Genomic DNA, 24,843 nt, shown 5'->3' on the forward strand with positions numbered 1-24,843 from the left:
TTAAGCACTCAACCGTGCTGGACCAACAGCGTGTGGCGAACAAAACTCTGGAATGCAGCGCATACACACCAAGCTCACGCGCACACCGAGCACCGTCCCGGCTCTGATTGGCACCTGATTTTTCAAAAATATTGAAAGTGGAAAAAGACACGTTTGGTTTCTAAACCTGTTCCTGAATTCCTGAAGGCAGCCTGGTCTGAGAGGCACAGATCACTGCCACCCCTGCTGGGACAACGATTCACTTGCCTGTGTCTTGTCTTGTTGCCTTTAAGACATTATCCTCCCAAATTAGACGTCAAGCAGGGCTCCTGGCCAGCCTGCCGGAAACCCCGGGGAATGGCTGCTGATTTTTTTGGGGATTTTCTAGGGCTTTCATTTTCTGTTGATAAACGGATATAGGGTGGGAGTTTTCCCAGCCTCTGGTGCTGCGTTTCTCCTCCAGGGGCCCACAGAGAGAGAGGGCAGCACAACCTGGCTGCGTGAGACCGCTTTGGTATGCACTCTCCCCAGTGTGAGGGAGGAAGGAAGACCTGATGAGTGTTCACGTTTGCTGCTGGGAAAGTGCTTTTCAGTGACCAGCTTCCTGACATTAAAGTACGGGCTGCCAGCCAGAATAATCACCGATACGGCGATGAACAATCGGTCATCTGATATTTGGCTTTGAGGTTTAGCCAAAGGTTTAGCTGGTTGAACGAAAAATGACACAGTTATGGTCCTCTTGTATTTGGTAGTAAGGTTGTGTTCATCTAGCACAGGAGTCATGGCAAGAAGGCACTGTTAAAGAAGTTTGCCTTCAGTTTTGTTTAGCGCTTTTAAAGACAGACATCGACTTTTAAGCCGTGACAGAGGAACCTGGTCTAGACCCCCATTAAGGCCAATGTCACTTGAGTAGGAAGAAACCTGGAGAGGCGCAGCAACTCTCAGTCCATACTTGTGACACTGCACCGCCTCATTCATACAAACAACTTAACTAATATATGCACAGTGGTGAAAAATTGTTGCCCCCTTCCTGATATCATATCTTATTTTTTTGAATGTTTGTCACACTTTGATTTGATCATCAAACAAATTTAAATATTAGACAAAGATAAAAAGTAAACACAAAATTCAGTTTTTAAATGAAGGTTATTATTATGGGTAAAAGAAATTCAAAAAAAAAAAAAATTGAAAGTGATTGCCCCCTAAACCTAATAACTGGTTGGGCCACCCTTAGCAGCAACAACTGCAATGAAGCGTTTGCGATAACTGACAATGAGTCTTTTACAGCGCTGTGGAGGAATTTTGGCCCATTCATCTTTGCAGAATTGTTATAATTCAGCCACATTGGAGGGTTTTCAAGCATGAACCGCCTTTTTAAGATCATGCCACAGCATCTCAGTTAGATTCAGGTCAGGACTTTGACTAGGCCACTCCAAAGTCTTCATTTTGTTTTTCTTTTAGAGGTGGACTTGCTGGTGTGTTTTGGATCATTGTCCTGCTGCAGAACCCAAGTGTGCTTCAGCTTGAGGTCACGAACAGATGGTCTGACATTCTCCTTCAGGATTTTTTGGTAGACAGCAGAATTCATGGTTCCATTTACCACAGCAAGTCTTCCAGGTTTTGAAGCAACAAAATCACTTTTTCACACAGGGCCATGTAGGTTTGGATTTGTTTTCCCTTAATAATAAAAAACTTCATTTAAAAACTGCATTTTGTGTTTACTTTGTGTTCTCTTTGTCTAATATTTACATTTGTTTGATCTGAAACATTTAAGTGTGACAAGCATGCAAAAAATAAGATATCAGGAAGGTGGCAAACACTTTTTCATGTGTGTGTGTGTATATGTGTGTGTATGTATATATGTATATGTATATATATATTAGTAATAAATGGGTTGAGTGATGCAAAGTAAGTTAGGGTTAAAGGTAATATGCTAAATTATGATTGTACATTTCTAATTGGCTTGGTCAGCTGATTTAGAAGTGAATATTCCATCAGTAAGCAGGTGTTGGGTGCAGCCGACCTAGCAGGAGTAACCTTACCAGTGCAGAAAGATGTGAAGGAGCATAACGCAGTCAGCCAGCAGGGGGCAGTGCGCTAGGGCTCAGCACAGCAGCGAGAGGTAACGGGGAGTTAAGTGTGCAAAGAGCCGTGCTCAGTGTAGTCCAGGTTCTTGTCGCTACTTTGGCTGCTGTGTTCTATCCAGCTTTCACTATCTCCTCGATAATTGACTGTTCTTGTTGTCCCAAGATTTAATATGTCTGACTGGAGAGCAGTGCTCTGACAACACGGACTACTGGGAGAATAAACGTCGCTTTCCTGTATGCCGGGAACTGGTTCCCAGTCGTTTAGATGGGGTATGACCCATGTCTGGCTACAGCCTTTTCTAAGATCTAAGATAAGAGATCTGATATTTGGCCTTTGGCAAAAAACAAACTGGAATCAAGATCTGGTTTCTTATTCAGTGATTCCAATGCTGTTAATATGCGAGACTGAGGAACATATCCAGTGCCGAGCGATGACTTTAGGAATGTTGAGAGCCAGTTACTCCAGAAAGCTTCGCTTTCAGGAGAAGCATAGATACTCCTCTGATCCCATCACCTCTGTGTTGATTGGAGTAGGAGAAACTTCTGCATTAGTATTAGAGACTATTAGAGAATAGTGGGTCTTAATTTTTTGTCTTACTGAATCTGCAGTAAAATATCTTGAACCCATTGCTGCTGTGGGGTAATTGGTGCCCGTGTTCTCAATGTGCTGAATAAAAATCTGAGCTTGTTTTTTCTATGAGCTTTGAGATGAGATGAGCAGCATGCAGTTAAAAAAAAAATCAGTTAGACATCATTTAGATTCTATCTCTGATTACATTAATGCCTGTAACTTTAGTACGCCAAGTAATGAATAATGTAACTGTTAGTTTTTTGTATTTTTGACACTTATCTGTGTTACCCTTACCTGGACTACTGAGTTTATTTATTTACTAATTTACAGAATGACAGAATGTCTGCTTATGTGAAGTTTCGTCTTTAGAGAAAGAGAAATCTAGAAGTTGTGTAGCTTTAATTGTAACAGCCTCTGCCATGGCTCCTTATCATGCTGGAATACCCCCTCACTCTGGGGGTACATGAAGTCCACGAAGGGCCGCAAAGGGGCATCAAGCTGTGAAACATGGCGGGCACCAATGACGTGTTGAGGCACCCACCAGTGGATCCACTCCACACTAGGATGGAACCACCACTGGCCTCTGGGGTCCATGGCTTCATAGGATCTGGGACACAAACCCTCCCATTAGCCTGAAACAACTGGTCCGTTTGGTAACCTAGCCCAGGTGAGGCCCCGGTGGCGTGGTGTTGATAACCCAGTCTGGTCGGTCTTCTGCTCCCTCTCTGCACTGTCCTGAGGGATATGTGTATAGGACCTCCTGCATTAAATGTGGACGTGACCTCTGCCAGAGTCACTTGTCTGTTTGCACGGACAATTCTATCCAGCCGCTGCCAGTCACGATCTTTAAGCACCTGTGGGAGGCCACTGTGCTGTCCGCTGTGGGTGGTGATCCCTTCTATGATGCATACCCGGTACACACGACACTGAGGAAGGTTAAATGCCCGCACAACTTCACCGTCTGGCACCCACTCTCATGCCTCGTTCGAGTTCTAATAATTCACATCATCGCCATGCTGGCCAGGGTTCAGCCTCATTCACAAGATCGCACCTCACAACTTACACAGGGGTGTGTGTTCCTAAGCCATGCCCTGAGGTGATGCCACTAGGTCATTTATATACTGCTTTCCCATTACATTTGGCATGTTGGCGTATATCAGTGTTTAACCATGAACACCAAACCCACGCACTTACAATGTATGACATGGTCACAAGCTAACCTTATGACTTGCGTAGAAGGAAGTGCTCAACGTGGCAGACTTGTTGTGTGTGTGTGTGTGTGTGTGTGTGTGTGTGTGTGTATATATACACATGAGTAAAGTGCAGGATGTTTACTTTAGCATCCTTGATCGTGTGTGTGTGTGTGTTGTCTTACTCTCACCATCAGATATGGAGTCTAAATTCCATCAGGGGTGGCGAGTAAGTAAACTCTTCTTTAGTATATGTCGGACTCTGTTGAACGCTGTGCTGTTTCCCTGTTCCCTGACACTGGCATTTAATTGACACGTGCAAGCATGCCAGACTGAGCCTACTGACAGCCAGTAGATGTTAAAAGGCCTTCAGGTGGGAAGGCTGTGCTCTCAGATGCACTTCACACACTTCTCGAGCAGACAGTTTGTTCTGGTAGAAAAACACAAACAATGTCAGGATAAATGTTTCCTTTTCTTTAAGCATCACAAGGGGCTTGTTGGCCTGACGGACCCGGACAGGAACACCCGCTGCTAGGGGTCATCTCTGTTTCCCACCCATTCAACACCTTTTGGCAAATGAATCCTTTTCTGTCTCTGAAACTTTGCCCAGTCTCTATCTTTCTCCCTCGCTCCCCGTCGCTGGCACGGCGTTGTGGTTTCTGGTCGGCGCAGCATCCTGGCAGTGCGGTCAGTGCTCACAGCAGGTTAATCAGGGCATGGAGTTGCACGTTGTCACGGTGATGCCATCATGCGCTGCAGCGGGCTGCCCAGGGACGACTTGCGTCTCGGGGCGACTGGACCTACGGGAGATGCCTGGCTGCAGGACCGAGGAGAGTGGCTGTCACGAGGTCAAAGGGACAGCGAAAGAACGAGGGAGGTATGCCGCAAGAGGTGGAATGGAAAAAGATGAGATTAGAGGAGAGGAAGAAAAGAACGAGCGAGAGAAAGAGAGACAGATGTATTAGTTGCTCTTTTCAGTCATGACAAGGTTGTACCTCAGCCTGGCTGAACTTTACATGAACTCCATTCTCTCTCTCTCTCTCTCTCTCTCTCTCTCGCAGAGAGAGTGTGTCAGAGTCAGAAAGTTAGGAAAAATATGGCTATGGGATCACTCCAAAATCTCCTTGTGCCAGCAAGGATCTGTTACAAAACTCTTATCATTGTTTTAGATAATTTCAGGGGCTCAGTACTGCACTGCCCCCAAACCTTGGCGCTTCAGAAACCCTGGCATGGACACACACTGAGCGTTGACTCTCCCTTCCCCTGCATCGCGCGGCTTCAGTGTTGATCAGTGGCTGCGCTCTGGCTGTAGAGCTCCGGGAGCTGGCGAGGAAGTTGTTCTTTGCAAAAATAAGTCTGTGTTGATCTTATTGTACTTTGGTGCTTGTATAATGCATCATCGCTCTCATTTAGGATACGACTCTGTAGTGTATAAATCTTTTTCTACTTTGTTTTCGGTTTGGGCTTCTGGATAAGCCCCCGCTGAATGGCTAACTGTGACTGTGGCTGGTCTGTACAAGCTCCCACTGGTTTTGGCCCCTCACAGTAGCGCAGTAGGTTCAGCCAAGCAGGAGCCGAGCTGGAGGGCTTCGCACCCCGCGCTCCCCCCACAAGCACAGCTGAAATCTGAGGAAACGTGTGTCACCACTGGCCAAAAAACCCAAAAAACCCACCCCAAACAAAGGAAGATTTGAGGTCAGACAAAACAAGCGAGCTGCTTCCTGCCCCTTGGCGGAGGACGCTTCACCATCAGTGACCCATGCTTGGCACCGAGGAGCTCTGTCATAGCGGTTTGCTCCGTCTCAGGCTGCGTACCTTGGCAGTCTTTCCCATCGGACTCCTCGACCTGCCCCCCGGTTATGTTTTTGCTTTGGTTTGATGAAGCAGATGTTCAGCGTATCTGGCTGAAAGTTTGGATTGGGGTGCTTCTTGTAAGATTTGTGTGAATTAAACAGAGAGTTCTGGTGCTGGTGGCGCACACGAGCAGTTGTGTAAGAGGTTTAGTCTGATACCGAGGTCTGAAGCTGCCATCGAGGTGGTTTTCTTTTTACTGTGGGCCAGGCTGTCTCTAGCTCTCCCTCAGCGGGTTCCTGTTTGTTGGTTAAGAGCTTGATGGCCTTGAGGCTGCCGGCACACCATTCGTACTGCACATGGAAAGTTTCTAAGGAGTTTGAAATATCTTGGCGTATGATTTAGAAGTGATATGCCAGTTCTCCTGCGGTCCATATGGGTTCAGGGTTGCATTATGGACAGTAATACTGTATTGGGTTAGAAAAGTAGATGTGCCATTGGTAGTGAAGAACGGCTCATCTCTCAGCAGTCTCTTTTTTCATGCTAGATTTTAGACTCTGAGTGTCGGTCTATTGTGTAAGTTATATATTTAATAAAACGGTAACAGTTTACAAATTACACTAAATCTCTACACATCAACCTTTTGGCATTAGCTCTTAAAAAGCCCACATCGGCTGCCAGCTACCGCACGATCATGTGTTAACTATTACCACTACTGGACTTTGCTGTATTGACATTGCAGAAGGCTGTAATGGGCAAATAAACCTTCTAATATCTGTTTTTTTTTTAATCTGGCTGGTCAAATCAATGCTGCCCAGTATTTAACTGTCACCTTAAGGCTTTGCCGGTGACTATTAACGTAATGCAGATTTGTTTCTTTTTAGTAGTAACAGTATATAGTCATATTGTCTCCGTCCTCGAACACGTTCTTCAAAGGTGTGGGAGATGAGCGCTGTCCTGTCCTCCTGAGCCAAACACCAGAGAACAGCCCCGAGGTTTAAGTGCCCTCTGCTGTGGTTACTCTTCTGGCACTAGTCTCACACTGAGGCTGTGTGGCGGAGCCGCTTTATTTACACATGGGAACGCTGTAAAACGTACAATAACAATAATATCATCACTTGGCATGCTGGCCCCTTCCTCGCAAAGATCGACCCCAGCTGGCCTCGTCTTACTGCTCTAATAAGAGGGAAAGGGACACGGATGATTTACTGTAGTCGCGCCACCGTAGCAGTGCCACTGTAGTCTTAGATGGGTTAAGCGAGGAGAAATGTGTACAGAACAGAGCTGTAATGAAGGAGTTGGATCTGTTTACACTTTGTGTGTGTGTGTGTGTGTGTGTGTGTGTGTGTGTGTGTACACACATCATTTTGCTTGGGACCACTTGCCTACTGTCTGTAGCTTCACAGAAGTTATTTATTCATATTCCAATATTATTCATCTTCATCATGATAAATTCAGCTAAACAGTACCCAGCGAAATGGCCATTAGAAATTAGAGGCAGAAGCATATAATTAGTCCATCCTCCATATGACTGGAAAATTACACAGTGGCTCCTGTGATCAGCAAATTTCATATAATTTCAGGGGGGTTGTGTTGTTTTAATGTGAGATTGCAGCGTGGCGCGCCACCTGTCCATCACGGCCATTTGGAACAGCGTGGTGTATGAAGTCCTCCTCTCATTTCTCATGCTCTCCCTCATCCACTTGATGTTTCACCTGCAGCTTCCGAACTCCGAGATGGTGTTCTTGAGAAAATTACCAAATGCAACCTTTTTAAACGCGGATTAAGGACAAACATCGCAAGCCTTATGCATGGCTGATTTGGATCTTTTCATCACACTTTGCTTAATTTGTAGTAACGTTGTTTCATTAACGCATATTATCCCTTTATTATCGCTTAAATAAATAAAAAGCACTTCGAGTTTGCAGCAGCAGTATTCAATGGTCACCCTCTCCGGCCTCGCGGAGATCTGCCCCTCGGGATCTAGCCTTGTGGGGAAGAGGAAACTGGCCTGTTGTGGCTGCCGCTGGGCGTTGCCAGGCAGCACGTGCCCTCCTCTCAGCCTGGAGATTTACGGGGCCGTTTGGAAAGGTTTTAGCAGCTCGCCGCAAATATTTGGGAGCGAAAGCTTCCATTTTAGGAAAGCCGCGCGAGAGCTGTGGCCGAGCACTTCCTCGAGCCTCCACAAACATTCCTCCAAGTCTTCCGAACACAGCCAGTGAGCTGAAGGCTCACGCACCCATTCCCCTTGAGTGCTGGGAGCGTTCCCACATGCTCACAAAGACAGTCCAGACTGTGCTCCGGATGAATCCGGTTGCTTAAGCACCACCGCTCCAGCTACGGGCTCGCTGCTGCCTCCGAATGCCGTCACTCACTGTCACTCAGTGTCACTCACTCTGCAGCTGTCACTTCTAAACAGAACTACATTACCCAGTGGCCCACAGTCTTCAGCGATCACTGCGGTTGGAGGTGCAGTTAAACAGTGATTGCACATATAGCTGTTTTGGGCAGATTTGTTTTTCTGCTGCCTTGTTAAAATGAAATGTGTCTGATCTGAGCAGGGCAGGAGGAGGCACCGCTAGGCCACTGGCAGCTGTTTAACGCTGACGGCTGCATCGCACCGTCGCGGTGGAGCTCGTTTAGTGCAGGGCCTGGTCTTTCTCCAGGCTGCTTTATCCGCCATGCTGATTTCAAACGCAGAGGAAAAGTCCTCTGTAGTCTCCTGTGTTGGTGTATTTTTAGCCGGAATTCCACATCCGCTTACCACGGAATAATTTCCGCATTTCCAGGACTTGGGGAGGGTTGGGGAGCAAGAATAAAATAATAATTTAAATCAAGGGGAACAGAAAAGAAGCAAGAAAATGACGGGGTGATGAATCTGTTCGGAGAAGCAGGCGAGAGAAGACTGTGGTTACAAGACTGAGGTTTACGCATCAACATTTAATAGCCAAAGAGCTGTCCATCTGCCTCTGCCAGGGAGTGTGTGCGCTCGTGGGTGTGTCCCTGGGTGTGTGGGGGAGCGTGTGTGGGTGTGTGCCCGTGGGTGTGGGTGTGTGCCCGTGGGTGTGTGTGTGCCCGTGGGTGTGTGCCCGTGGGTGTGTGTGGGTGGGTGTGTGTGCCCGTGGGTGTGTGTGTGCCCGTGGGTGTGTGTGTGCCCGTGGGTGGGTGTGTGCCCGTGGGTGGGTGTGTGCCCGTGGGAGTGTGTGTGCCCGTGGGTGTGTGGGGGAGTGAGTGTGCGTGCCCGTGGGTGTGTGGGGGAGTGAGTGTGCGTGCCCGTGGGTGTGTGGGGGAGTGTGTGTGCGTGCCCGTGGGTGTGTGGGGGAGTGAGTGTGCGCTTGGGGGCATGCTCGTGAGCGTATGGGGGGCGTGTGTATGCTCGTGGGTGGGTGCATGTCCATCTGTGTGAGTTTGAGGTGGCCTTTCTGGAGATACAACCTATATTAAAGTAAATGTGGCATAACACCCTGGTGTGACCTTATGAAGCTGAAAAATGACAGGCGTCAGTGTGGTGCTTGATTCAGAGCTGCAGCGCGAGCAGTATACAGATAGAACCAGGGTCTGCCTTCTGGGTCAAGTAGGGAGCTTGAACGTCGCTGGGCTGTTATTAAACCATATCTCATTGTTCCTGCTGTGATGATTAAAAGACAGCATGCATGCGTGCGCACACACACACGCATTGTTTCTCCTTTCCTATCTCCCTTTTTAGTGTTTTTCTTACTTGCATGTATGATTCCAGGAGACATGGCGCACATCATAATAATCCGCATCATCATAAAACCCAGGACCGAGAGGAGAAAGCAGGCATGAGGAGCCCTCTAGAGCGCCCCCTTGCCGGCTGTAGTGGGTACCTGCACTGCTGATTGGCTGGCCTGAAATTGAACAGCTATTGCCAGCTTGGAATATGCCAAACGTAAAATCTAGTGTGTTGGTGAAAGGGTTCCGACAGCAGGAGTCACAGCTCCATGAAAACGCACGAATTTAGGATTATAATTTCTGTATTGGGTGCTAAAGTAGCTTCCTAATGCTAAATGTTGATGAGTTCTGAAAGCATGTTGATGATATATTGCAAGGTATAGCCATTGTGCTCTGAGCCGTGGCTCAGATGGTGAAGGCCATGTCAGTTGTGAGAATGTAAGGATTTATGTCACTTGTACCTTAGAAAAGAGATCCTTTTTGTATGCAAGCTACAGATCTGTGTAATTATACACAGGATGAGATCACTTTAGTTAGACGTTTAGTGTTTCACATGGGGCCCTGCAAGCTCACTCCACTATAGACATCACATCGTCAGGGAAGCTGTCGGGTAAGCTGTCAGGTAGGCACCGCCGTTCCTCTGGGTCTCGCTGAAATTAAGCCCACGACGCATCCACAGTGAGGTCTGGCGTCCCACACCCACTCTCCTCTCCAAGCTCATGTCCTTAGATGTTTTAGTCTCCCTGGTGACCAAGGCTGTTCCCAGCCCCCCTGACACCGTGGATCTGATGTAGAGGATGGACCCTAACTGGGTTTGACACGCCAGCGGTCATGTCAACCAAAACAGCGTCTCTGTGTGTAAACAGGAAAGGGAAGGAATTTGGAGTCGTTCATTTATCGATCCTCTCTGTCTCTCTCTCCTCCTCCCCTCATCTCTCGCCCTCCTCCACCAGGATGGTCCCATCCTCCTCCCATAGTGACCTGCTCGACCCCACACTCCGCCTGCTTCCTGCCTGCTTTAGCACTGATCCCAGAGCAGTGTGTTGAGTCATCCGGGCTGGCCCGTGTCTGTTGGGCTGACCCTCGTTAGCCAGCTGTCCGTGGTTATTTAAAGGCAATAACAAACCTGCTTAGTTGCCCCCATAATGATTAGCAAAGTTCAGTTTTCGCAGGTCACCCAAAGACGCTGCATTGCGCCCAGGCGTCCTGATCTACAGTGGCGTGTTGGGATCTCTGACTGTACTATGATAGGCTCTGAACACATGAGATGTGGATTGGGCACAAAACTGCACAGAGGCTCTCAGCTGTCCAGAGGACCGTGGAGTGTGTTTACTTCTCCACAGGGAGGGAGGGTGCGCTCTCTCTCTCTCTCTCTCTCTCTGTGTGCGCGTCACTGTGTGTACGTGTGCGTGCGCATGTGTGTATGTGCACGTGCAGAAGAGAGAGAGGCAGAATTCGACCCATTCCCATGAGTAGCTGATAAAGCGGGTGGCAGGAAAGTCTTCACAAATTGTCACGTTCCTTTTTAGCCTTTTAAGGCTGTTTCTGTCAGGGCTCAGCCACCAGCATCTGCCTCCTGTACATGCAGCTCTAACCCTGCTCTTACAGGAGCTGTTTCTGTGGGAACTGTTAATGAGACGCTCTTTGGTCCAGTAGCATGTACAATTGGTGAGAAGCAGATGTGTGGTGGTGGGGGGGGTTTGCCTGTGCGTGTGCAGTCTTTCTCCCATGCAAGTGCAAGCAGCGTTTATTAACCTCCAGACCACCAGGGGGCAGTGTGTGACGGGTGGTAGCTGTGCCGCTCCATTGATTTTGCAGTGGTCCACGGTTCGTAGGCGACCAGTGTGCTGTTTGTTGGCAGTCCCAGCATGCCCCCGTTAGCCTGACTGTGAGAGAGGGTGGGGACCAGCAGTACTAATCCCCCTCAACCCCATGAGATCTGCGCGCGTGAATGTTCTGCAGCGGTTGTGTGCGGCATCCACGTGCTTTCTCAGATCCAGCTCGGGAGCAGTCTGCAGTGTGTGTGCCCGGCCCTGTGAGGTCAGAGGTCAGGCTGGCCGCATGGCCGCGTGCGTGCTTACGTCTGGGGAAAGAAGAGGAACTCGCACTCTGGTACTGGCTCTCTGCCAGTTGTTGAAATCCATTCCGTTATTTAGTCGATCTCCGACGTTTCCGTTTTTTTTATGAATAGTGTCTACACACAGCATGACAAGTGCGGCTGTTTTCAATTCTAATAACACGATTAATGTGACATCTTAATGTGGATATAAGAGTCACTGTTGTGTTTGGTAATGTAATCGCAGTTTGACATGTTGTGTATGGAGTAGTCTTGGAGCAGGGCCCAGGGGTGAGCTGTTTGACCTGAGGAACGCTCTTCTCTCCCTGCAGAGTTTGGATGAACTGGATGATGATGATGGAGGGGAGAAGGAGAGGAAGAAGGAGGAAGCTCTCACACAGCTCAACACGGCCCAGAACGAGTCCATGACCTCTGACACTTCAATACAGGTATCTTAGTGGTTCATTTGTTGTGTTTTTTTGTTTTTTTTTTGGGGGGGGGGGGGGGGTGTCTATGAGGGAAAAAGGGACTGACTGTTTCTTGGTTCATTCATTGTGTGTGCGTGCTTGTGCGTAGGTTTGTGAGAATGATATGAGATTACAGTTCTAGGCTCTTCCTCCAGAGGGGTTAGAGGTACTGCCAAACAGAGGCACTGTTGGCCACCGAAAATCCAACCATACTACAGCAACAGAATTCAACACTGTAACAGTCCAGGCATCTGCAAATGCCTCATCCAAGACAAAGCAGCATGACACACCCCTAGCCTTTCTGCTACTCAGCCCAGATATGCTTCCTATTAAACACTCATCCTGAGGCCTGTCTGGTTTGTCTTTCTTTGGTGCAGCAACCGTGGCATTTGCTTCAGGCTTTCTTGTAATTACTTCATTTATCTTGTTTAAAAACAAAACAAAAAACCAGCCCAGTCTCCACCACTCATCCGGTCAACACACTGGATAGGCGGCTCCCGCTCTCACGCAGCACCCTGGAAGTCGCCGTCCTCTCGTCATGCTAATTTAATCTGGTCTCGCTTTGCCTGCCCGTCGCTCCCATCAAGACACAGAGAGGACATCTGTTATATTCCATCATTACCCCACATTCAGTCCGTGATTGAGACGTTATTGTTCAAGTATATGAAACTGGTAGTTGCTAGTATGGCTATTGGAATCAACCGGCATGTGTAGCTGTTGAAGAAGAATAATAATGAATAAGTTATGGTTGGTGTTATTTACACCCTCGTTTAAAGCTCTCTTCCACAGTTTGTGACCCTCTTCATATATTCTATCACACGACACAGTTAGCATGTCATATGTGCACAGGACCGCAACCACAGAACGACCACAGCCATCCTAGAGGAGGCACAGGCCGACGAGGAGCGCAACAGCCAGCTGCAGGTGTTAACAGTGGAGCAGTGGGAGGTCAGGGTGAAATGCAGAAGAAATGGTTCAGTCGCTGAGAAGGAGCTCATGCAGTAGCAGCTGTGCTGAAAGACCTGGGCTTGCTCTGCTCGGATCTCATTTAGGCTGAGGAAGTGATTTGTAGCGCCGTAGCATTTAAAATGAAAAGCAGCCCCTCAAATGTTTTGGCCCATGAACATGCTTCCAAAAGGCTTGTTTCTGTTGTCCAGTTTGTCATCTAAATACATCAGTCGGGCTTCTAAGAAACGACGTTAATGAACTGCCAATCTGCCTGGGTTGTTCATAAACACAGAAAGAACGCTTCTAGAAACACGCAAACAAGCCGCCACTGTGTTTGCTTTCCGAAAGGTCCTCACCTTATCAGCTGTTGAACAAATACTCTTAGTATTACATGCCAATATCTGTGGGTTACTGGGTTGTTGGATCAGACTTCCAGCCACTTGTGTGTACTGTTTTACTGTAGACTTTCTCTTTACTTCTGCATTCACTTTCATAAGGTGTGTGGGTGGTGTTTTTCATTGACCAGTGTAGGCTTAGGGTTGGGGTTTATGGGTATGGAAAACACTTCACATTTGCACTGGGCTGGTGCTCTGTCTGTCTCTCTCTCTCTCTCTCTGTTTTTGTCTGTCTCTCTCTCTCTCTGCGTCCGTCTGTCTGTCTCTCTGTTTGTCTCTCTGTGCCTGTCACTTGCTGTGCAGTGCCAGTCTGAGGCTGGACTGCCCTTGTCTTGGCCTGAGTGTGCAGGCCATAAGGAGCTGTGTTTCTAGGCATTGAGTCCGGAAGCAGATAAAAGCCCTTCGCTCTGTGCGTCATCCATATGGAGTTGAGCAGAACCTCTGCCACCTGCTTTAACTGGGAAAACGAGGAAGGCTGGATGATGAAAGCTTTTTAAAATGCATAAACAGACTTGAAGTTGCAGGACCCTTCACTGAAAATCCTTTTCAGGTGCTGTGTGTGTGTTTGCGCGCATTTCCTCTTTCTGTAATGAAGTACTGATCAGTTTGAGGCCTCTCCTGCTTCCTCCGTCTGCTTCTCTTTAACCAGCTTTCTCAGAGCCCTTCTCCTTCTGCTGTACAAGGCCAGTGCTCCTGGGCTAAATGGGAACCTTCTGGAACATTCCAGAGAATCCTCTCCTGCTGGAGTGGCCCATGGCCCCCGGTTCAGCCCAGGTTTCGCTCCCACTTCATGGCTTTCAAGATTCTAAGTGTTATCCACCTCCCTGAGTGCTCCTGCTGCAGCTGCCCAACCACATCAGTGTCTCGCTACACCCGATTGCCCTCATTTGCATTTTTAATTAGCACCTTTTCACTTCCCAACATTTATAATTGGCTTTGAGGATTTCCCCACACGCCCAGAGAGTTGACCCTCATCACAGTTTAGATGGATTAGATGCAGACAGACTGTAATTCTCAGAAAGACAACTGACTCCATGGTAAAACACAGTTATCAGGAGTGGGCGGGGTTCCAAGCATTGTTGGTTTGATTGGAGAAAATGAGTCATTTGTGTTGGATTTGTTCATTATTTGGTCCATGTGCGGTTCTTAACCTTCCCTTGTTATGGCTGAGCCTTGCAGAGGACGAGGATGGGCTTCTTACTTCAGACGGAGCTCCGTGTTTATCGGATTAGCCGGAAAGATGGGGAATTCAGGGCACATCGGCAATGCTATGGAATACCTGAGCAGCTCTATTGTTGGACTTGCATTAGGCTTTTGCCTTCTGGGATTTTAAAATTTAATGGGCTGTCAGAATCACAAAGGCTGGCAGATCACAAACACCTCAGAATTTCTTTCTTTTTTTTTTTTTTTTTGGTATGAAATGTGCATATGATTTATGAGAAGAGATTTGCCATGAATAATACACACTGGAACAGTCATGCGCATGCGTGCAGGGACAGCCAGTGTGTGCGCACACACACACACTCCTCCTGATAGGTTTGTCCTTTTGAAATTGAAATGCATTGACTTGGCTGCCTTCGCTGGCCGCAAATCAAACAATCTAAGCAGACAGAAAGGTGGAGAGATCAGTTAAACCAATTTGCAACATTTCAAAGATTGCGTGAGAATTGTGGCCAGCGACACACAACTTCAGCGACCAAAAAAGGAACCGTTCTAAGCTGAGGGGGCTCACCATTGGTGCCCTGCTTCTCACTCGACATCCATTCCTATCCGTTTGGGATAGGCGTGTTGTTCTCTCCCACCTGGAGCAGATGAAGTCCGCCTGTTTTCCCAGCCTGTTCTTTGTGCTATCTCCTGGCTGCTTTATTCAAGAGTGCTGCGAGGTTTGAAGCGCTGGGTGTTGTGCAGGCTGTCAGCAGAACGAAAGCGTGCAAAAAGCGAGTAGCTCCGCCTGGCTCCATGCAGAGCCTGCACGAAAGCCTGCGCCGGCAGCGTTAACCCCTCGCTGGCTGCCGTGCTCCCGTGACCCCCCGCACCCAGAATGCTTTCTTTGGCTTTCACTCCAGAGACCTGCCCAGCAAATAAGCGCTAGCCGAATATTTTTCTGTGTTGCTGCCTTGTCACCAAAAAACAGAACCGTGGAGATTTCCTGGTGGCCCGTCATGCAGCCGTTTGGTAACACTTTATATGTGCAACTGTTGCCCGTATAAACACTTTATATGTACAGCTGTTTGGCAGGGATTGTGGCTCCTCTTCAGTAGCTGCACTGGTGTCAAAGAACTTTCCAGATTTGGGTTTTACCATCATAAATGCTGCTCTCCACTCGGAATTGTGCTGGATCTGTTCACAGCACGGACCTTAAGATACTGCCCAAACTGCAGAGGCTGTTCCAGGCCAGTTCCGTGGGAGGGAGTCAGTGGCTGCTGCCTAAAGCCATTACTGAAATATCTTAAACGCTTATCATCGCCGGCAAGAGAGGGAAACCGTGCTGAACTCCTGTGGTGCTTCTGAAACAGGGCAAGTCCCATTCGAGTTCTGTTTTGGCTGGATAACAAACATGGGGCTTCAAAAACCCCATGCTGCACGGATCTCTTTTGGACAAGCGCCTCAGCCAAGATCAAACTCTCACACGAAGGCCCCTGTCCGTTAGCACTAAGGGAAAGAACGTTTTCATTTCTCTGTCACGCAGACCGAAAACGCATTTCTTACGGCGCTGTCGAGAGTGAGTAAAACGTTTTGGGTCGACTGCTCCGGGTCAGTTCCAGCACAAAACCACTCCGCTTCACGAGGCCTGGTAGTCCCAGGGCGTGTGGAGAACCCATTCCGCAGAGAGGTCCATCTGTCTTCGCTTTCTAAAGCCTGAGAGTGAGTGTCAGTGACCCCTAGGCTAGGTGGAGGCGGCACGCTCTGTTGAAGGGAGCCTAAATCATGGTGATGGACCTTGTTTTGATCGAGCTTGGGAAGAATCACAGGGCTCTGTTTGGAGCTGTCTGTGAATGCAACTTTTTTTTCCAGTGTGTCTGAAAGACGAAGGATGAACTGCTGAAAGAACAATATGAAAAATGTGTGTCTGCGTGCATGCGCGGGCATGCATGCATGTGTGTGTTCAGTTTAGCAAAAAAATTAAAGATTTTTTAAAAGTTGTGCTTTTTAACATTGCTTTTCCTCTGTCCCCACAGGAGACTCCAAGATCTGGCAGTGGTCGTCACAAGGGGTAAGCCATGCTTTGTTTGTTCTAATGCGATATGTGTATGGACAAGCGTGAAAGTGAGTGAATGAATGTGTCTCCTTGTCCTTGGCCATTGAAAGCTAGTACCCTTTAAAATAGCCACTAGTACCCATTTCCCCTAAACCTGAAGGCGGTCCCTTTTCAGGGGTTACCTCAGAAAACTAAGGTAAAGGCTTCTTTTGTCAGAACTGCTGTTCCAGCTCAATTTAAAGTTTCTGAAGTGATCGCATGCCTGTAATGGCCTCTGTCTGACTCCCTCGGTCCCGAACATCCAGTTTTTTCTCGCTTTTCAAACACCATGCTTCAGTGGAGATTTACCGTCATAAGGCACGTCCCTCTGACTCTCGGTGCGAAGTCCGTCTGTGTCGTGCACATGACATAAAGATTGTGTGCACTCTCGTATGGGGCTTGGGGTGGTCACTGGAGACTCAGTAGTATTGGGCTGGACATGTGCAAGGGTGTCGGTGCTACTGTGGTTAGAATGGCCAGGGGAATCACGCCAACAGTCTTATGAGCACTGGTGTGGACATCCAGATTGGCAGAGGGGTAACTGAGGTGAGAAGTGGTGTAGCGGACAAAACTGCGGTGAGTGCCCAGAGCGCCCTGGATGTTTGAGTTTATCTATTGTTGGTGGTGGTTCTGGTGTTAACATGTTTTATTATTTTATTAGTTTATTAATTGTAATAGCAGAGAGCGGAACAATAAAATGGCATAAGAAAAAGATGAAATGTGTACAATATGTGGGTCTTTTGAAGAACACCACTCCCCACACACACGCACACTCGACGTGAAAATAGGAATGTCTCCACTGCACTCGGAGCACGTCTGGGTGTCTGGGGAAACTGTGTCTTTCCTCTGCCTCTGCCTTGCCCATTACAGAAGTCATTTGCTTATGGATTCTGCTTCTACTACCAGGTGTTGGTAGTGAATGTAATTTTGCTTAATGTGCCGTCTTATATGAAGGATGGCAGTAACCACACTAACCAGCAGGTACTTCAGAGCATGTGGGCGTTAGAACGTTCCCAGGAGATCCGTCCGTCCATAACGCCAAGCGTAGACACCCCCAGGCTGTGAAGAGGATATTGGGCAGGCTCTTTTCTGTAGTGTATCTGCTGACAAGATCACATTTGCCTGTATGGCCAGTCTATTAAAAATTCATTTATTCATTTAGGTTCATTTATCCCTGAATGTAGTGTAATTGGGTAAGGGTGTGAGGTAGCAGTTGACGTGACTTGAGTCTTCGCGTTTACAGTTTCAAGCATTGCGTACGTATTCACTGCTACAGTGGGTCGGCATATAGTGTATTATTCACTCAGCAACAGCTGTGAAACAGGAGAGGTTTGGGACATTGGACACAGTGAAAAACAAAGCTGTGATTTACTGGTATGTGTTAGATCAGCCTGCTGTTTGTAATTAGAGCATGTGTAATTACGATCTATTGGTTGTGTATTACTGTAAATAATATATTGCTATGAACGAAATTGTAATCATTGGTTCCAGAGACCAAACCTGTTGTTGTATGTAATCATTTGTATAGACTTGAGTTACTGATATGATATGAGCGAGATTTTTTTTCCCTCATACTTTCTCACACACCTACGCTTTGCCATCTGTCCGTCTTCAAACCTGCTGGAAAATGACTTTTTTCACTCGTTGGCACATGTTCATAACCCCTTTCTTTCTATCTGTTTTTTTTTTCTCTTTTAAATACATGTGCATACACCTGTGCACGCACACACACACACACACACGCACACACACACACAAACACACCTCTTCCCCCGTACTTTCTCTGGGACCATACCATTCCCTTCTGTTGTCCTCCGTGCAGGAGGCTAATGCTACTGAGTGAGTCTTACACTCCCAGGACATGAACATTCCAATTGCACATCTGCTCTGTTCTCCCGGTGCACATCAGCCACGGTCCACCCTGTGCTCCTTCGTGGCCGTCTCATCAAACCGGGGGGCGCCCGGCTCCAGCCGAGCCCATCGTCCCAAGCGCTCGCGCACTCGTTTTTCTGCTCATCCCCTTTCCTCCCGGCACCGAGCCTGCTGGCTGGCAGAGATTTGTCTGGGAATTGTTTTTTAAACATTAAAGGGACAGGGTGTGGAACAGCATCGGCCACAGATATTAGCCCACCCAGAGGCCTCAGTCTGCTGGCCTGTCTGGGGAAATTTTCCTGTTCCGTTTGTAGCAGATGTGGGGTGTTTTTCGCCTGCTCCAGAGTGAACAGAGGCCCGAGGTTTAAGAACATAAACCCGTGGAGCCTCTGATCAGCCCTGTCTCTGCACAGCTGCTTATGTTGTAGCACTCACTGCCCACCAGATTTGTCTCAGTAACACTGCCCTTGGAAATAATAATGAATGATGACTGATTAAAATAATGATGAAAGCAATGCAGGAAGAACCTTTACTCTCTGATGGCTGAAAAATCTGTGGTTATTGTGGTCTGCGTTTGAGAGGGAGAGAGAGAGAGAGAGAATGCGTGCGAGACAGATGCTTTAGCAGGTGCTTGAACTTGGATTAAGCTGTGCCAAGTAACCTCCATAACTCTCACTCACCTCACCTACATAACTCACTCACCTCACCCACTACTAGTTGTACCGACTGGCAAGTTCACTACTGAGTCTTATACCGTCATTATTCATATATACTATAAATGCATACAGTACATGTGAATTTATATGCATTTATATATAATACAAACTGCTTCCAGGTGTCAGTGATCCTTCCAACTCCAGCAGGTCATTCATTAAAGAGGCCGAGAGCAACCATGAGTCGACTCACTAGTGCAGAGAGACCTGCCTGGAAGAGATGTGCACCTAATGAATACTAAGTCCATTCCGGCACTTCCACACAGTACACATTACACTTCTACTGCCTGCGCTGGCGGGGAACAGCCGCGCGTGGTGTGTATGACACACTAGTGAGAGTCCCAGTGTGACACAGTGCCATGATATGGATTTTGTGGGGTTTTTGTGATTTTACAAACTGCCTGTTTTTCCTCCTGCACCAGTTCTGGCCTGTTGAAGAGGTACTCTCATTTCAGACATAACAAACGTTCTGTTGTGTTTTAATCAGAACAGTGATTGCTGTTCTGACCTCCTTCCCTGACAGTTTCCTTTCATATTGGCTCTCATTGGCTATTGCGCAAAGCTGTTCTTACTTCCTAGTAAGTCTCAACACACACAACGATTAGGAACTGATCTAGGGTGAGCTGTTGCAGATCCTGAAAAAAGTTTGGAGGTAAACTCACGGTGGGCACTTCACAATGCTTCTAATGTACGTCAGCTGTTTACACTGTGTGCCGTGGGGTAAAAGGGTGACTCGGGGATCAGAATGCATTTGGGATTAGTGTCGCTGGTACTGATGGACTAAATGATCGTCTCTGGGTCCAGTCTTTCAGGTAAGCTTGGCTAGTCCTACCTCCACAGGCACCTACCAGTAGCAGAGTCAGTCCTTACAAGGGAAGAAGAGGGCTTGAGATTGAGAGCGAGGGAGTGGCAGTGAGAGAGAGAGAAACCGGAGAGGAAGAAAACGAAGATGATGGTTGGTTTGTTTTGGATTTTTTGGGGATGTTTTGACATGCGTTCCTCTGAAGCTCCTGTCTCCCTTCTCTCATAAATGAGTTACAGCTCCAGTGCCTGCCATTGACGAACGCAAGCGTCCATGCCCCAGTGCCTTTAAGGCTGATCCCTTCATCCTGTCCCCTCAGTGCCTTTAAGGATGATCTCCTCATCCTGCCAAAAGAGCTGAGGGAATCACGCGCTGTTGCCCCCAAGGCGGTAGTGCGATGTAGGAGTGAGGCGCTACAGGGGTCAGAGAGGGCTGATTCTTTGCTTTTCTTTTTTGAAAAGGCTAAACATACCCCCCCCCCCCCCCCCCCGCCCATTTCCCCATGCATTCATTTATTCATTTGTTCACATTCTTTGAGAACTCACCCGTTAGCGGTGTGAAGTACTCTGAGTGAGCCACGGACTGAACATGTCCTTCCCATCTTTTTTCTGCTTGTTCTAGTATGCAAAAATAGATGTTGTTTGGCTGAAGTTGTTTTTCTGTGTAGGCAGGTGCATTAGCCACCATTAGTGCCTTGCAGTGCATTGTTGGTGTGAGGTTATATGGTAGTTTTAAATGCATACTTAAGTTTGTGTGTGTGTGTGTGACATTTTTAGGACAAAGGTTCTGACTATGCAGGAATAACCTACCTTGTTAGGACCAACAAAATGGTCCGGCAAGGTAAACTAAAGTGACAGACTAAAAACATTTGATTTTGATTACTCCAGTTGCAGCTAGGGACAGGCTTAGGGAAATTGGTATTTATACCTACACACCTTGTCAGAACATACAGATTTATTAAAGAGTGTGTTTGTTTTTGTGTGTGCCTGTGTGTGTGTGTGCGCATGCGTTCATTTGCATACGTTTCAGTGAGGATGATTTGGGTGGTAACAGGCATCGTCAGAGCCATGGCCGCCACGCTGCCTCTGCAAATGCCGGTCTAGAGAGGAGGATTGAGGAGCTGGAGAAGGTAAGTGTGGGGGTGTGTGGGCGGGGGGTGTGGGTGGGTGGGGGTGTTTGTCTGGGGACGGGGGCGTGTATGTAACGGCTTTGGTGTTTCCTTCTTACTGTAAAATTCTTGCATATGCAACACTGGTCTTTACTAAGATCAGCTGTACACACACAGCACACACTCAGCGCTCTGTGGAAATGTAACATTGGTGTTTTTTGGGAAGGCCCAGAGAAGCGCTAATGTCACCACCGTGTTCACAGTGTGGTCAGCACCGGCTCAACCCTGCCGTTACCTCCCGGCGTTAAAAGAACAGTTCAGCCAGCATGAAGTTTACCATTTTACAATCAACCCAGATCTAGTTTACATCCATGTTGGGCTACTTTGATGAACAGTGTTTTCTTTATTAACTTTGCACCAGGACTGTGAAGCCAATTTAACTAGAAAGTACTCAAACCCCTTACATGCAAGTATTGGACTAAGCTACACTTGGGGTGCTGTACGACAGAAATCTATGAAGTAAGCAAACCTTCACCATGTAGCTGGACACTGTTGGTGTTCTGGGGTTTGTCATCTCGGTTCAGCTGTATGAAGAGAGGCAGGCCTTCTGTAAGATAGTCAGGACCACTCTGAGGAAAGTGCTAGATGATTTAAAGTTCTGGTGCAAAGCTAGAAAGGAAATATCAGTTACAAAACATGTCTGGGTTGATTGATTACATTTGGGATAAATGAGAAATTGGGTACATTTCTTCTCCAACACCACGTCTTCCATTACAATTGCTCATTAAAACCAAAACCAGTATAAATCACCCGGATAAGACATCATTCCAAAAAAAACAGGAAGGAAACGAACATGTTCTCAGCCTATCAACAGCAGCAATTAATAATACTGCTACTACTACTACTACTACTACTACTACTACTAATAATAATAATAATATTAATAGTAGTAGTAGTAGTAGTGATTGTTGTTCGTTATTATTATTACTACTACTAAAACTATTCTTAGTCTCTAAGAGTAAGGGATGAGATGTGTAGTCCAGCACTCCGAAGCTTTCTGAATGGTCCACTACCCTAATTCAGTCTTCTCCAGCACCTTCTACTACAGAGCGTTTCTCTCTGAAACTCTGAGACCTTGCCTGATGTTCTAGGTGCCTCCTCTCTTCTCCCTCCCCCATCTCCCCAGTCCTGACCTTTCTGTCTGAGACATCTCTCTCCTCCCTGCTCTCATGAAACACCCAAAGTTCAATCACCTTCAATTCCAAATGTCAGTGTGCTTTTAAAGAAGAAACCCACACAGAGCATGAGATGCAGCTACAGAGCTCCACATCCAGACTTACTAATGCTGGAATCTATACATTCATTTCATACTTTCATAGAACTAGAACTATACTTAGTTTCATAGTTCACATTATTTTAGTCTATGTCATAGTTTGTGGAATGTCAACAAAGATTAATGCTGTCGCCGCATTTATCTGTGTCTTACCAAAACTTCCTGGTTATAGAAATAAAATATTGTCATACCTAAAACACTGTTGAACTTCAAGTGTGTGTCTGCGTGTGCGCCTGCATGTGTTTGTGTGTGTGTGTGTGTGTGAGAGAGAGAGAGAAAGATCACTCTTCATCATCGCTAAACTTGTTGGAAAATATTGGAATTTCACTTCATGAGCAGTATCGAAGTATCTTTCCTTAATGGGTGGCTGTGTGTGTGTGTTTTCATGTTCAGGAGCTGGCCATCGAAAGGCAGGAGAATGCTAGGCTGTTGAAAGCCCACCAGGACAAAGATGAGCTGATTGTTAAGCTGAAGGAGGAGATTGATCTGTTAAACAGGGTGAGGAACTTGCAACAGACGTCCAGTAGGGGGCGAACCTGAAACTGTGCAAACACGTGCCACTTCACCACCAATCACTAATGTGAATCAGTATTCTTCAAAATAATCTGTCTCTTCAATTCTGGGCCAAATTAGCTGAGGCTTATTTATTCCATATGTATGCCATCAGGTGGGAGTTTGGGGCTCTATTCACCTTTGTTTTTGCTGTGTCAGTGAACTCTTACTGTTTGATGTCTCCCAGATCTGCCCTTTTCATTTCTGATGTCGCTTGCCATGCCTCTCTTGATCACGCCTCCCCCGTGCCTGACAGTTATGCCGCAGGTGAACAGAAATAGTGACCAATTTATGACTCCACTCTCTCCCTCCATTCAGTCTTGATTTGTTAATGTTTCCTGGCTTGGCAGAAGATTACAGTGACTGCTCTGGAGTAACGCGCCTCGCAGGCCTTGATGTATGGATGCTTGCAGCTGTGCTTTTCGATGCAGCTCAGTTGGACCTGATTGGTATTTGTGCAACACTGTAAGATTACTGTACACTGAGATGACGTTGTATGGACATGGCGCTCAGGGATACTGGGATCATGACACTCTTGATCTGCCGCTGTCTCTACGCTGAGACAGCAACGTTCATCAGATATCTGGTCTGGCTGATGGTGCTTGCTACTCAAAATCACACTTTATTTGACTTTATTATCACCGGATAATATTGCATTTCCTTAATTGTTTCATGGTTAACGTGAATATTTTTTCCCCCTGTTTTTGCCGTTTTAATGCGTAATAGACACCGCAGACAGAAGAGGAGGTTACCTCAGTTAACTAACGCATGCCTTCAGGAACGCCTGGCTGCAAGTTTGCCCAGGAAAGGGAAGAGGGCGTCCCCTCTCCCAGTCTCTCACCCAGCTACGCCATTCGTCCCGTTTCCCTTCCATCTCTGATCTGGGGTCAGAGTGGCGGTGTAGCTTTCAGCCTTTTCAGAATGCAGCTGTATCTGTTTTGACTGAGACACTAAAACATTTTTTGCAAACAATTTTGCAATTAATTGGGGATTCAAATTTTTTTGTGGGAAAACCACAATATCTTCTGGACCAAAGCAGCAGTGCTGCCTAGGCCTCCGGATTTTAGCAGCCTGTTGGGGAAAAAGGGACATACTTATGCTAGTCATGTGACCTAGTAGATCTAGTATACTGAATATTGCATTTTGCCCTGTAACGCCTGAATTGTGCAGCAATTATGGGCTCTCATGCACAAACCCTGAAGGCTGCCCTGCCCCAGTCCCACCCTTACCCTGTCGTTTACCTTCTTGCGCAGAACTTCTTTCCCACTCCTCCGCTGTTTCCAATCCTGAAGTCTGAGAGGCTCAGCAGGGATCCACGGCTCCAGTTGGTCGGCGTCGTCATTGATGGAGCGATGAGAAAATGAGAGCCGTCACTTCCACGGGAGTGCTGCGATGAGGCAGCAGGACAGCTCGTTTGTGGCTAATGGAAGCTGCTAATGTTTAATTTGTTATTATCAAGCCTGCTGGGCTGAAGGACAGATCGAGTAGCGAACAAGCTCCTGCCTCGCTACAGTTTCCAGAACAGCACATCAGCACGTGGACGCTCCAGAGACCTGCATCCTTACAGGAATGCCAGGGGAGCGTTACTTTTTCCTTTGAGACCGGAATAAAAGTTTGGAGGGGGGGGGGGACTAAAGGGTGATTTTCTTGTCAAAGATGGTGAATAGATATTAAATCAGACAAGCCGACCTTCTGGGTCACTGACCAAGCTCACTGTCAGCGTTGTCACGATGTTTCAGTGGAAAAACCAAACGGGTCAGTCCCAGTCCTTTTGTCCTCGACACCCCAGGCTCTGTGTTTGAACAAACCTGATTGAAGTGTTCAGCTCACTCCAAGCCCTTTGTGAGACGAGTGAGGCATAGGCAGACCCATCTGGGACGTTAAACGCCACTGAGCTGTTCTATACTATTATGAGCTCCCTTATAACTGCGCTCTCTTCACTCCTATGACTCGGAAGGGCTTGATGAATAGATGATGAACTGAATATGTTTGAGCAGGTAAATCCCAGGAATTTGCAAATCATTGGGGTGCCCAGCGATTGGCTGGAG

The 24,843-nt window shown here is 47.3% G+C and overlaps 1 protein-coding gene across 4 annotated transcripts in view; it reads left to right on the forward strand.

Moving 5' to 3' along the window:
* The window catches only part of pawr (PRKC, apoptosis, WT1, regulator), a 49,582-nt gene that overhangs the window by 23,256 nt on the left and 1,483 nt on the right, over window positions 1-24,843 (forward strand). For 3 of the 4 annotated variants that reach the window (XR_014125972.1, XR_014125970.1, XR_014125973.1), the window contains 5 exons: window positions 11,700-11,816; window positions 16,357-16,391; window positions 20,832-20,931; window positions 22,637-22,741; window positions 24,049-24,792. Coding sequence is in view for 1 of the 4 variants with exons in the window: in XM_035528721.2 (XP_035384614.2) it covers window positions 11,700-11,816; window positions 16,357-16,391; window positions 20,832-20,931; window positions 22,637-22,741 (357 nt within the window). In the remaining 3 variants the exon portion in view is untranslated. The remainder of the gene's footprint in view (window positions 1-11,699; window positions 11,817-16,356; window positions 16,392-20,831; window positions 20,932-22,636; window positions 22,742-24,048; window positions 24,793-24,843) is intronic. The other variant, XM_035528721.2, reaches the window with a different exon arrangement.

Source organism: Electrophorus electricus, chromosome 11 (assembly GCF_041902795.1).
Source record: "Electrophorus electricus isolate QZ-2024a chromosome 11, ASM4190279v1, whole genome shotgun sequence".
Taxonomy (NCBI): Eukaryota; Metazoa; Chordata; class Actinopteri; order Gymnotiformes; family Gymnotidae; genus Electrophorus; species Electrophorus electricus.